At 43.8% G+C, this 12,384-nt stretch overlaps 1 protein-coding gene across 1 annotated transcript; it reads right to left on the reverse strand.

Moving 5' to 3' along the window:
* Nucleotides 1-2,042: 2,042 nt before the first annotated feature.
* LOC123123443 (uncharacterized) lies at nt 2,043-4,113 on the reverse strand. The gene has a single exon (XM_044543949.1). It carries the CDS (start codon nt 3,798-3,800, stop codon nt 2,238-2,240), a length of 1,563 nt encoding a protein of 520 aa, XP_044399884.1. The 5' UTR covers nt 3,801-4,113; the 3' UTR covers nt 2,043-2,237.
* Nucleotides 4,114-12,384: the final 8,271 nt, after the last annotated feature.

Below are 12,384 nucleotides of genomic sequence, written 5' to 3' on the forward strand. Positions count from 1 at the left end.
ATTCAACCAGTACATACTCAGAAGCAATTGATAAGCCTTAAGCATCGAGCGAGTGTTTGATCATGTCCCACAAAGGAGTATCTTCTAATCTTATCAACAGATTTAATATTCAATGTGCGCAAAGTTTATCTCGTTATGATATATTCATGAAACTAGATTCAAACAAATAGCTTTGCTAACTCAGCTATAGCTTAGATGAGATACCTTATTCTAGCTTATTAGCCCTCTTGGCAACAAACACTAGTCAAACATCTGAATACGCCTATATATCCACTAGTTAGGTGTTTGATTGTGTGTTTCCACGGGAAAGTAAATATTGTCTCCATTCATTTTTAGTGTGTATTTGATTTTGACATATATTACAAATTATTAAGTGTATTTCATTTTTAGCCCAGTAGATGCCAAGTCCACCACTGAATAAGAAGGATGGTTAAATACTCACAAAAAATTACTCTTCTAATCAACGTTGTAACCAAGAGCTTTTGAGTCCCAAACTATCCTCAAATTAATGCCTTGATCACCATGCATGAAACAATAGACCTACTAAGAAAAGTAACATAGCAAGTATGATTAAAGGGACGACATTGTACACGCAAATAATTCATTTATTTCCGCCACACACCCCCTCCAACTTGAATTATATTGTGATGACAATTGTCCTCATCTATTAGTTTTCCTCCCCCTACACTCTCGTCTCTTGTTGTGCCATCATATGTCTCCCACGAAAAACATATGCATTTTTGTTTTGGGTCTTTATATAACATATTAAAAAATATTTAAATGTGAGTATGCTTAAGTTATATTTGTTCTTTAGCTATTATAATTTTTAAAATTTCATTGCCCCCTTTTTGCATTTTGCACCAGGGCCTCTTCCCATAAAAGAAAAGTTCCACACCAAATAAGTGAAGATCATCACCAATGGTGCGGCGTCTACCATCTTTTCCATAGTTTAGTTGCTAGTCCAGGTTTTAATTAACAAGATATAAATTAGGACGAAGCTATTAGATATAGATTAGAACAAGCTATTAAGTGCATTTAAAGCTTAACTTTGATGGAGGGTGATGCCAATGTGCCTATAAAGTCTAAGACACCATATGGAGTATCAGTTAGACGGATGGGGCCTATAAAGTCTAAGACACCATATGGAGTATGGGTTAGACGGATGGGGCCTTCGAGGCAATCGATTCAACCAGGTGTTTGATAACTCTCAAGAGCAGCAATGTTAAATGGGGGCAACAGCACGGGAGGAATTCATTTTTTGTGGTGCTCCTCGGGTGCCAAGCCTTGATTTTCAGGGTGAAAATCTAAGGTCTGACTTTCATTGGTTGTGCCTGACACAACTGATGTCCCAACACAACTTTATATCTGGCCAATATTCTCCCTTAGCTACCTAGATTTGATCAGGAACAAATTTATAGAAAACATAACATTATTTATGAGGAGGAAACATTCTTTTTTTTTCTCAAAAAGAAACATTTCATTGAAAATCGAACAATTCATACAAGGAAGGAACAATGGTTTCATAAAGAAGGAACAAATTCTCTAAAATTATATGAATAAGGAAAAACATAAATTGTGTATGATTTCGTTGCCGATGGAAGAAACCACTTTCAACATTCGGGGAAAAAAAAAGAACAAAGCACTTTCAAAGGAGTCATCCTCAAAAGATGCAAAGCTATTCCATCGTGCTAGTGGGTCGTCCATATGATTCGTGTAAAAAAAGTAAGTTAAAGGTTAGAGACTAGCTATTGAGTTTATTACTTCGGTGGAGGGCGATGTCAGTGCGCCTAGAAAGACTGAGAAGCTATGCTAAGCTATTCCATCATGCTAGTAGGCCGTTCATATCACTAAGCCAAGCAGGTCTCAAAGTGCACAGTACGGTTCATGCCTTTCTGAAACCTGTCCAGATCAGAGTAGAGATCGCACTATGTTGTTAGCTAGCTTAATCTGTAAGTTTCTCTGTACCTTTCGATGTCGTCGTTTCTGAACAGAAAAAAAATCTGAATTTCAGCCAAAAGATTGTCAAGACATAAGTTGGCATATGATCCGTGGAAATTGGATTTGGAAAACATACATCAAGCAGCCAAGCAAGACAAATTAAAGTACGCACAAAATTACATCGAAAGGGGCATACATTGGTCCTCTAGTGCAAATGGAGAAAGGAGGTTTTACTACAAGACACACCTGTGGAACGGAGACAAAAGTTGGATCCGACGGCGTCCCTCGATGGATAAAAGTTATTCTACTATGATAATAGGCTGATCTTCTGCAGGAGTCCACATCTGATCATCCTCGTGAACCCAGATCTGATCTTCCTCAGGAGTCGTCGACAAGGTTTTGCACCTCGGCATCGGCTCTTTGCCGCCTGAAAATCCACGGCTGAAAAGGGCGACGACCGACAGTCCGACCGCCCAGGGGAGGGGGCTCGTGGAGAAGACAGCAGAGGCCACGAGGGGGCCAGCCAAATGGAGGATCTGGAAGTACATCCGCGGTTCCGCCTTGAACGCGGCGCGTGATATCAGCACGCCGGCGACCTCTGGTGCAGCCATGGTAACGCTGGCGCAGTACTGCCCACAGATGGGGAGTAGGTAGGCGAGCGCACCCCCGACCCCCATGGCGACGACGAACAAGCAGCGCCCGCAGATGCAGATGACCAAGACGAGCGCTTGTGCGACCAGCACTCCGGCCAGCACGAGCGCTTGCGCGACCAGCACGCCGGCCACGAAGGCCGCGACGCCGAGGACCCGCCACCAGAACCAGACTAGGGCCGCGACGCAAACGACCGCGGCGATGGCCAGCACGACGGGGAGCGCGACGGCGGCGGCGTCCTTGAGCCACCGCCACAACGCCTCCACGGCCGGGACAAGCTCGTGGGCCGTGCTCGCGGCCGTGGCGACGAAGCGCTGGATGAGCGGCCAAAAGCCATCCCAGCCGCCGGCGACGGTGTTCTGTATCCACCGCCAGAAGGCCTGTAACGGCAGGACGAGGTTGTGGGCAGCGCTGGCGAGCGCGGCGGGAAGGTTGGCGAAGAGGCCCTGCATGTGCTCCCAGAAGCCGTCGAAGTTGGAACTGACGCCGGCGGCCGCGGCCTGGAGCCACTGCCAGAGCGATTCAAACGGCACCGCCAGAGCGTGGGCCGCGCTCCCGAGCGCGGCGGCGAGGCCGTCGATGCAGCCATGTATGAGCTGCCCCAGACCGTGGAAGCCGAAACTGATGGCTGCGGGGGCGGCCTGGAGCCACTGCCACAGCGCTTCGAACGGCACCACTAGAGCGGGGGCTGCGCTACCGAGCGCGGCGACGAGGTTGCCGAAGCAGAAGCCGATACCCGCGGCGGCGGACTGCAGCAAGTGCCAGAGCGCCACGAACGGCACCGCCAGAGCATGGGGCACGCTCCCGATCGCCGCAACGAGGTTTCCGAAGCATAAGGTAACGCCCGCGGCAGCGGACTGCAGCAAGTGCCAGAGCGCCTCGAACGGCACCACCAGAGCGTGGGCCGCGCTCCCGAGCGTGGCGAAGAGGCTGTCGAAACAAAAGCTAACGCCGGCGATGACGGACTGCAGCAAGTGCCAGAGCGCCTCGAAAGGCAGGACGAGCAGGTGAGCCGCGGCGGCGAGCAAGTGCCCGAGCACCTCGAACGGCAGGACGAGCAGGTGAGCCGCGCTCGCGAACAGGCCCGCGATGATCTGCCACAATCCGTCAAGGGCGAAGCTCATGCCGACGGCGTCGGCGGCGATTCCTCGAGCCACACCGCCACCTGCGCCGCGCAGGAGCCTCCGTGCTGCTGTGTCGGCGAAGGCCATGGCTAGCTCACGCAACTTTTCTTCTTATGAGAACAAAGCTTCCTTCGATCTGGAGTGGAGTGGCTGATCGCTGCTGGAGTGAGGAGTCTTCTTTATTAGAGCGAAGGCCATTGGGCAGTCAGGGCGGCTTCGTCATGGGCTTCCCAAAGCATCAGCTGCTCTTCACGAAAAGAAGAAAAGAAAATGCCCATTGGGCAGCAGCGACGGCAACGTCGTGGGCTCGTACCTTCCCAATACTGGTTTCTGGGGCTCAACGGTTCCAAAAGCATATTACAGCGAACGTCAGATTTTTAGCCATGACAAAACAAACACTTTTCATGGTAATTTGTGTTCGTCCAAGTTTAATTGACGAGCAGACAAATCCGTCTCAGTTCACTAGGGAAATTATCGTGCTCATAAACTAAATTTATCATCCTCACGTCAATATAAATTGCCATAAAAGCATTTCATTTGTCATGTCTAAAAATCTGACGTAAGAACTTTAGCCTTTCCCTTTCTTTTGTCCACGACAGTTTTCAAATGGATGGATTAAGCACACCAATAGTATAAATACATACATACACCTATATTATAAACCGGCTAGGTTTTCAATTTTCTGCTTTTCTTTATTTTTTTATTGCCTCATGGGATTGATTACGTGGAGGTGAGAGCATGTGGTAGGTTTTGGTTTATGTTTTGCCTTGCAAAAGAAGAGCAAAGCATAATGTAAGGATTGAAGTATTATATTTTTTAATAATTGTATGAGAAAGAAGAGGAGCGAGAAGGGAAGACGACTGTAAATTGACAGTCACAGGACCCAAGAAACATTGTGATAGTGTAAGATGGGTCATTATATTAATAATATAGTGCTCCTTAGCAACTGTAGCTACTATACATGTTAGCTATTAGGTTGACTATAGATAACGTGGCAACATTGTATAGCTGGTTGTTGTCTATACTATTAACCATGCTCGAATAGTATGATTGAGATCTCTGCCGCTTGCCAATATGCTACGCAAACCTGGCTATATGGGTCATGCCTGTAAGGTTGGCTCGCGATTACGAATTTTTGGCCCAGCATGGCACGTGAATAAAAGTGCTTGGCCGGTCTTTGGCCGCCATGGATCAAGGCAGTACTTTTTTTTGGCATTTTTAGTGTTGTTTTGATCTTTCTAATCTAAAAAATAAAGCCTTTCAGGGATATTTTGTTATTTACAGCTATTTTAGCCTTTTTTTATATTATTTGGGCCTTTTTAACATGGGTCGCCCTACAGCTATGTCGGGCCGGCCCGGCCCTTTTATCTATCGTGACAGGCCGATCTGTGCCTCGAAGCCGCAACTCCTGTTGGGCGCTCTTGACACCACTTTTTTTTTTGAGACATTCTGGCTAAACTTTATTCAAATCATCTGAACATTTACAGGAATAAAATTCAAATCCCCGTTTGTCCTAACCAGACACGGCGGCCAAACCCGAGTGAAAGAGCGTGCTTAGCGAGATTGTGAGCCTCGAAATTCGAGCTCCTAAAATTACAAGCAGTAAAAGAACTAGATCGGTCTATTATTTCATGTATGATTGCTCCGTGATCAGCTAGACCGCCATGCTTGATGTCTTCCACCACGTTCTTGCAGTCGGACGCCCACATGGATTTTCTGCTCGTACAAGTCCTCCGCAAGTGCCAAAGCCTCTCTGACTGCCAGTGCCTCAAGTGTGACAGGTGAACATATGTGTTTGAAGGTAGCCGAAGAAGCTCCTAAAAAAGCTCCAGTAGCGTCACGACACACCTGCCGCTGAACCATAGTTATCGTTCATAACTGCTGCATCTGCATTGAATTTCACAAAACCTGACGGCGGGGGTAACCATTGTGATTGCTTCAAGACGCAGCTCCTACTCAAAACCTTCCCAGGTTTTGATAATATTTGGATGTCCTTCAGAAAAGATGTGATAAAACAATGGATAGACAGGGGACTGTCAAATAGATCCTCATGTGTTGCTCTCCTCCGGGATCTCCAAATAGCCCACATCGTCACCACCATCTGAATAAACTCATCTTTGGACAAACTCTCATGCATCTTGAACATCCAGTTTTTAGCGTTCATACCCAGATTGTTGCACATTTGTTCCACTAGTTGCTCTGAAGATAAGGACCAAACACTTCTTGCCATGACACAATCAATAAGCCCATGTTTCCAGCTGTCTTCTGCCGCACAAAATGGGCAAACAGAGCTCGTAGACATGTGTCTATGGTGCAAAACACCGGCAGTTGGAATCGAGTCGGTACCTTTATTTCCCATAGTGAAGTCCAGGTTTTTCCGTCCAGAACCCAAGCCGACGTTCCTGTTGTGCCGTACAGAAGATTTTCTCGCTGAATCTTCATTTTCAGAAGCATTTTGTACGCTCAGCTAACAGAGAACATGCCACGATTGTCTTCTCCCCAAGCCCAGAAATCCTCTTTAGGCCACTTAGTGCTGCTGGCGCCAACGCAGGCATGCTGTTGGGCCGGCCTAACACGCTCGCTCGCTCCGGGCCCGATTTCTTCGCTCGCTCGGTTCGCCGCCGATTTCGTCGGAAAACCCTATTTGTCGCTCGCTGCGGCAAAATGTCGGGGAACGCACAGGCGATCGAGCGACCGTTCCAGGTTGGCCGGCCCGTTAAGTATTTTCAGGATTCCCGTTTTCGGAAACTTCTAGGACGTTGCAGCCGATTCTTTTTTATTTTGGGAACCTTCCAGCAGGTTCCTGAACCGTTTTTTTTTTCGTTTCTTTTTTGTTTTTTCATTTTCCTTGTTGTTTTTCTTCCTTTATCTCTTATTTCGTTTTCTTTTCTCTTCTCTTCTTATTATCTGTTCATCTTTTTTTCAAGTTTATTTTTCTTTTTGAACAAAGGTTCAGACACTAGATAAATGTTTGAATTTCTTAAATTCTGTTCACACATTGGAAAATTGTTCCTGTTTTCAAATTTTGTTCAGCAATTGCAATAAAGTTTAGAATTTGAAAAATTGTTCACTTTTTTCAAGAAATTCCAAACGGTTTAGAACTTCAAATTTTTGGAAAGTGTACATATCTGAAATTTTTGTTCAGAAATATGAAATATGTTCATGAATTTCAAAAAATGTTACCCTTTTCAAATTTATTCACACATTCAAAAAATGTTCTTGTTTTCTAAATTTGTTCATAAATTCAAAAAATATTGGAGTTTTGAAAAAAAGTGTTCGTGGTTTCAATTTTGTTCTTTTTTTAGTTCGCATTTTCAAAAAATTGTTCGAAATTTTGAAAAATGTTCACGTTATCATATTTTTAAAAAATGTGCATGTTTTCATTTTTTTCAGGAGCTTCGTAAATGTGCACGTTTTCATTTTTTCAGGAGTTTCGAAATTGTTCAGTTTCAAATTTTTGTTCACAAATTTCAAAAAATGTTCGGGCGGTTCAAAACATGTTCCCGTTTTCAAAAATTGTTCACAAATTTTAAAAATGTGCATGTTTTCATTTTTCAGGCGTTTTGAAAATTTTCAGCTTCAAATTTATTTCAAATTTCAAAGAATTTTATTGTTTTCACATTTTCCATAGGTTCATGTTTTCAGATTCTGTCTTGGAATTTCAAAAACAATCCCTTTTCAAAAAAAATGTTCCTGATTTTCGAAAATATTTCAGTTTTAAAATTTTGTTCGCGAATTAGCAATTTGTTTGTGTTTCACATATGCCTTCATTTTTTCAATAAAAAATACTTTTGCAATTCAAGATATTATTTGGATCGGCGTTGCGGGTTGGTTCTTTATGGTTAGCGCTGCTATACAACCATTAGCGACTGCTAGCTCAACTGGTTGTGCTACGTCAGGTATAGCATGAGGTCCTTGTTTTGAATTCCTGCGACGGCGGCTTTTTTAAGCTACAGTGTGCCGTCGTTCGCTATATTCGTAGCCGGCCCAGTTGGACACCCGCCTGTGCGAAACCGCGCCTGTTTGCCGCAGGGAGTGGCGAATAGGAGCTCCCGATTTCTTCACTCCTTTACGGTTGAGCGGGTCTCCCGGTTGTTGTTTGAACGTTTGATTTAGAAAAGGTAGATCTGGGAGAAAATCACAAATCCAAAAACACTTCATGAATTTTGAAAAAGCGCAAAAATGAAAAATGATTGTGAGTTTGACAAAAAATGAAAAAAAAGTTCATCGATTTTGACAAAAAATTTCATCGATTATGAAAAAAAATCATCAACTAAAAAAAGTTCATATAATTTGGAAAATTTTGATCTAATTAGAAAAAAGTTCAGCGATTTTGAAAAAAAGATCATCAAGTTAAAGAAAGTTCATTGAATTTTAAAAAAGTTCATCAATTGTGAAAAAAGTTCGTTAAAAATAGAAAACACGCTCATGGATTTTCAAAATAAAACTACAAAAAATGAAAAAGTACATCGATGTGAAAAAAAAGTTCACCGAATTTGAAAATTTAATCATGTTTAAAAAAACTTCATCAATTTGAAGAAAAAGTTCATGTATTTGCAAACAATTCGTCGAACTAGGAGAAGAAAAAGAAAAAAGAAAAAAGGGAAAAGGAAAATAAAAAAAGGAAAAAAGAAAGAATAAAAGAAAGAAAAGTTTGTAAGTTGCTAGATCTCGCTTGGTGGCGCGATGGTTACACCTGCGTGTACGGATGATGGAGGTTGCGGGTTCGAATTGCAACCAGCCCATGTATTTTTGCGGACCTAAACATGGATAAAAAAAACTACATGGACCGGCCGAGCACATGGGCGCTTCTGGAGACCGTTTACAGAATATACAATAACGGGCGCCTGAAGCGCCAAATAGGAATCGCCGAGGCAACATGGCATGGCCCTTTTATGAAAGGTCCTTCACGGGCGTGCCATGTTGCGACTTTATAAGAATAGGTCATACTGGGCTGGGCTATGCCGCCCATATGGCGAGGTCTGACACTTCGCATAGCGAGGTGACCACTTTTCCTTCATCTCGCCCTTATATCTACTAGCAGATATGCCCGTGCATTACAACGGGGGAGATAATTGACGTGTCCATTGAAATATCCGTCAGCATGGCCCAACAACGTCCGAATTGTTCACGACCACGGCAGAGTACACTGAGGTCTAGCAGAAATTCATATCAATAGTATGCTAAGAAGCATGGTACACATACAATACTTTTGGTACGGTTTTGTACGACAATTCTGATCTCAATAAAAATATTTTATTAAATGTGTACGGGACGTCGCGTTTTGGCTCGTAGGTGCATATACACCTATTATGAAATATATGCCAAAAAGACATTTCAAAACGTAAAAATAATTGAGAAAAAATTCGGCGTGTACATCCGGACATTATATGTGTGCGCATAAAGTTTCGATGAAAAAAGCCATTTTTTGTGTCATGTCCAAAAAAGACAAAAAATGCCTTGTGAATAGCCGTAATCAAGCATAAAAAAATGTCTTTTCTACACAAGCCACAAAAAATGTCCTTTTTCACCAAAACTTTGTACACACACATATAATGTCCGGATTTACATGTGGGATTTTTCCTCGTAATTTTTTAACTTTTCAAAATGTATATTTGGACAATGGGTGCATATACACCTATGAGCGAAAGCCAATCTCTGCATACGCTTGAAGATTAATAAAAGAAATTGTCTACGTTTGAGCAAAACGACCCTAGTTGGTTGCATACAACTCGACACTCTTATTTTTGTTGCAGAAAACGGACGCACACTCTGCAGCAACACATATATGCGTGCCCCTCCCACGTCTCTTGGTATTATTTTCTTTTTATTATTGCATTGCATGCATGCCATGTCCTTAGTATTAATACCAATTCCTTTGTGTTATTCTCTCCTTTATTGTTTTAATCTTCTGTTCTTTTTTATCCCTACTGATCACGTCATTTATTCTCTCCTTTCTTTATTTCTCCTATATGCCCATTGAAATCGGTCATTCATACTTCCTCCGAGTCTTACAGGCCCACGTAACATATTTCATATATATAAAAATGATATAAAAGTTATTTGTGGGTTAGCATTTCCCAAAATACACCATAGCAATTAATTAAGTTAATTAAGATTATGCTTTGAACGGAATTTTAAAGTGGTTAGCAGGAACAAATAATAGAACGGTTTGAAACTACGCATTTTTCTGATCAAATTACATATACAAATTATTTTAATCTGAATTACGGTTGCAAAGTTATAGCATAATCATATTTAACATATTTTGTGTAACTAATAAAAGCAGGGACCTATGGGCTGTTCGAACTGAGTCTACTGCAGCTGAGCACGGAATAATAACCAGCGCCCAGGCGCACGAGATAGCTAAGATCTCAAGCCTATGATATTCCTTGATTTGATTATGAGACCGGAGAAACGTAGCTTCGTCCGGCCTAGTAAGAACGTGACTGTGATCATCGCTGAAACTGCTGATATACCAAATTGCACACTCTTTTATCAAGCTTCACTGTTAAATGGGCTTCGTACAAGCATCGACTCTTTAGTCTGAGCCTACGGGTCCTCCCTTTCATGGTACAAAACTTGGCCAGTCGTTTTCCAGCCCACCCAAACCCCCCACCCGCCCCTCCCGCCCATTTCATCCCATGCCGCTGCTTGTTGCGCCGCATTCATGCCGATCCAGAGCATGCAGCGGCCGACATTGATGCTCGCGATTTGACCGGACGGAAAGGCCGGAAATACACAAATCTGAAGATCTAATGGCTAAAAATGCAGGTGGCTTGAGAGGGTGATCAGTTATAATGTATCTAATTTTTCAATATAACCTGTGTTCTTTTTCAGAACAAAAGAATTGTTGGAACAACTATGGAAGCCTTTTTCTAGAACACGATATGGAAGTTAGAGGACTAAATTTGACTATCACACCAAAGTATTGGCCTTGCATTTTACTCTTATGTAAATCAGTTTTGCTAAAGCACATCTAGATGTGCCATAAGTATTGCACATCTAAGCTCTATGTCATTGATCTTACGTTGAGATTCGTGTGAATATTTTCTTTTTCTTTTTTCTTTTTTCCACTTTATGCTTGATTCACATACTTAGATATGCAAGAACTAGAGCACATCTAGATGTGCCCTAGACACATTCTATGTAAATAACGTAATGATTATGATGTCCGATTGAATAACCCTGTACGTTGTTGTCACTAACCACATTGATCTCTCAACTTGGGAGTTAAGTTGTACTGCAAACTGTTGTCAAACTCTTAATGAAAAATGGGGGCCATGAGGCCCCTTTTATCGAAAAAAAAAACTGTTGTCAAACTAGTGCAACTTGGGAGCCAGACATACGTTGTTTTTCTTTGTTGCGATGGGCCAAATAAACCTTCTTTTGGGTTGCAAGTACGTGTAATCTGAATCTGGTTACGTACGCAGGAATTTGACAAGAACCAAACACCTCAATACTTTCTTGTACAACAAAATCTCCCAAAAAAATTGTCTTGTACAACAAGGAAAAAAATCCTTAACGATGACGGCGTATACCATAGCTCATCCGGTTCTGCACCCAATTACCAGCCTCATCGATCAATCTGTACGGTCAGGAGCAGCGGGAGATGCCCTGGCGGTCGGAGACGTCGGCGATGGTGGATGGGAAGTTCCTGGCGTCCCACCCGACGGCGTTCGCGGTGACCAAGCTACACACCTGGATGGGCGCCGTCTTGGCCGTGAGGAACTCCGCCACCGGCGCGGCCGTGATGGAGGTGGAGACCGTCGAGGTTGGCTACCGCAACCTACGCGCCCTCGTCTTGCTCGACGCGGCCTCGCGCCGCCCCCTGCTAACGGTGGAGGAGGTCGGCACGAACCGGCGGCGCTGGCAGGCGATCAGGGGCGGGGGCGCGAGCCGGGGCAACCGGGTGTTCGTCGCCATCGACAGGACGGGGTTTTTCGAGACGGGGGTCCTGGTCGACGTGTTCCTCGAGGGCAATTCCACCGCCCACCCGGACTACGTCGTCCACGGCAGCTACTTCAAAGGAGCGATGACCGTCTCCCGCGGCGGCGGCGGCGGGGAAGATGTTGCGCAGATCGGCAAGGAGGACGGCAGCAAGTCGAGCGTGCTGAGCGGAGAGCACACGTACCATGTCAAGATCGACCCGGACGTGGACCAGGCGCTCGTCCTCGCACTCACCGTGATTGTCGACCAGAAGCACAATTATGATTTTGAAAGCTCAAGCTGTTCTTGTAACCATTCGTCTCACCATTTTCACCATGGAAGTAGATCGACAGGGAGCCGCGGTCATCATTAGAATAAATCGTACGCAGAAGTACATCACATATTAATAATGTTTGACAATCGTTTGCCGTTTTGCAAAGCCATCAATCGTGGAGTAGCTTATATGATTTGTTTTTTTTCTTTCATTCTTCATTTGTTTGTGTTTTCATCATTGTTCAAGAATTCACCCGATTAATCAGTTAACGGGCCAGTTAATTGCTACTCATAGCGTGGCCGAATCGAATAACACATATCCGTCGCATTAACTTGCCAGATTAATTGGCCAGTTAGACCGATTAATCAGTTGTTGGGTCGATTAATCCCACTGGTCCATTAACAAGTGGGCAAACAAAGCCCAAATTTTTTGGTCCATAACCCCTTCGTGCCTCATCCATCTCCTTAA

Source organism: Triticum aestivum, chromosome 5D (assembly GCF_018294505.1).
Source record: "Triticum aestivum cultivar Chinese Spring chromosome 5D, IWGSC CS RefSeq v2.1, whole genome shotgun sequence".
Classification (NCBI taxonomy): Eukaryota; Viridiplantae; Streptophyta; class Magnoliopsida; order Poales; family Poaceae; genus Triticum; species Triticum aestivum.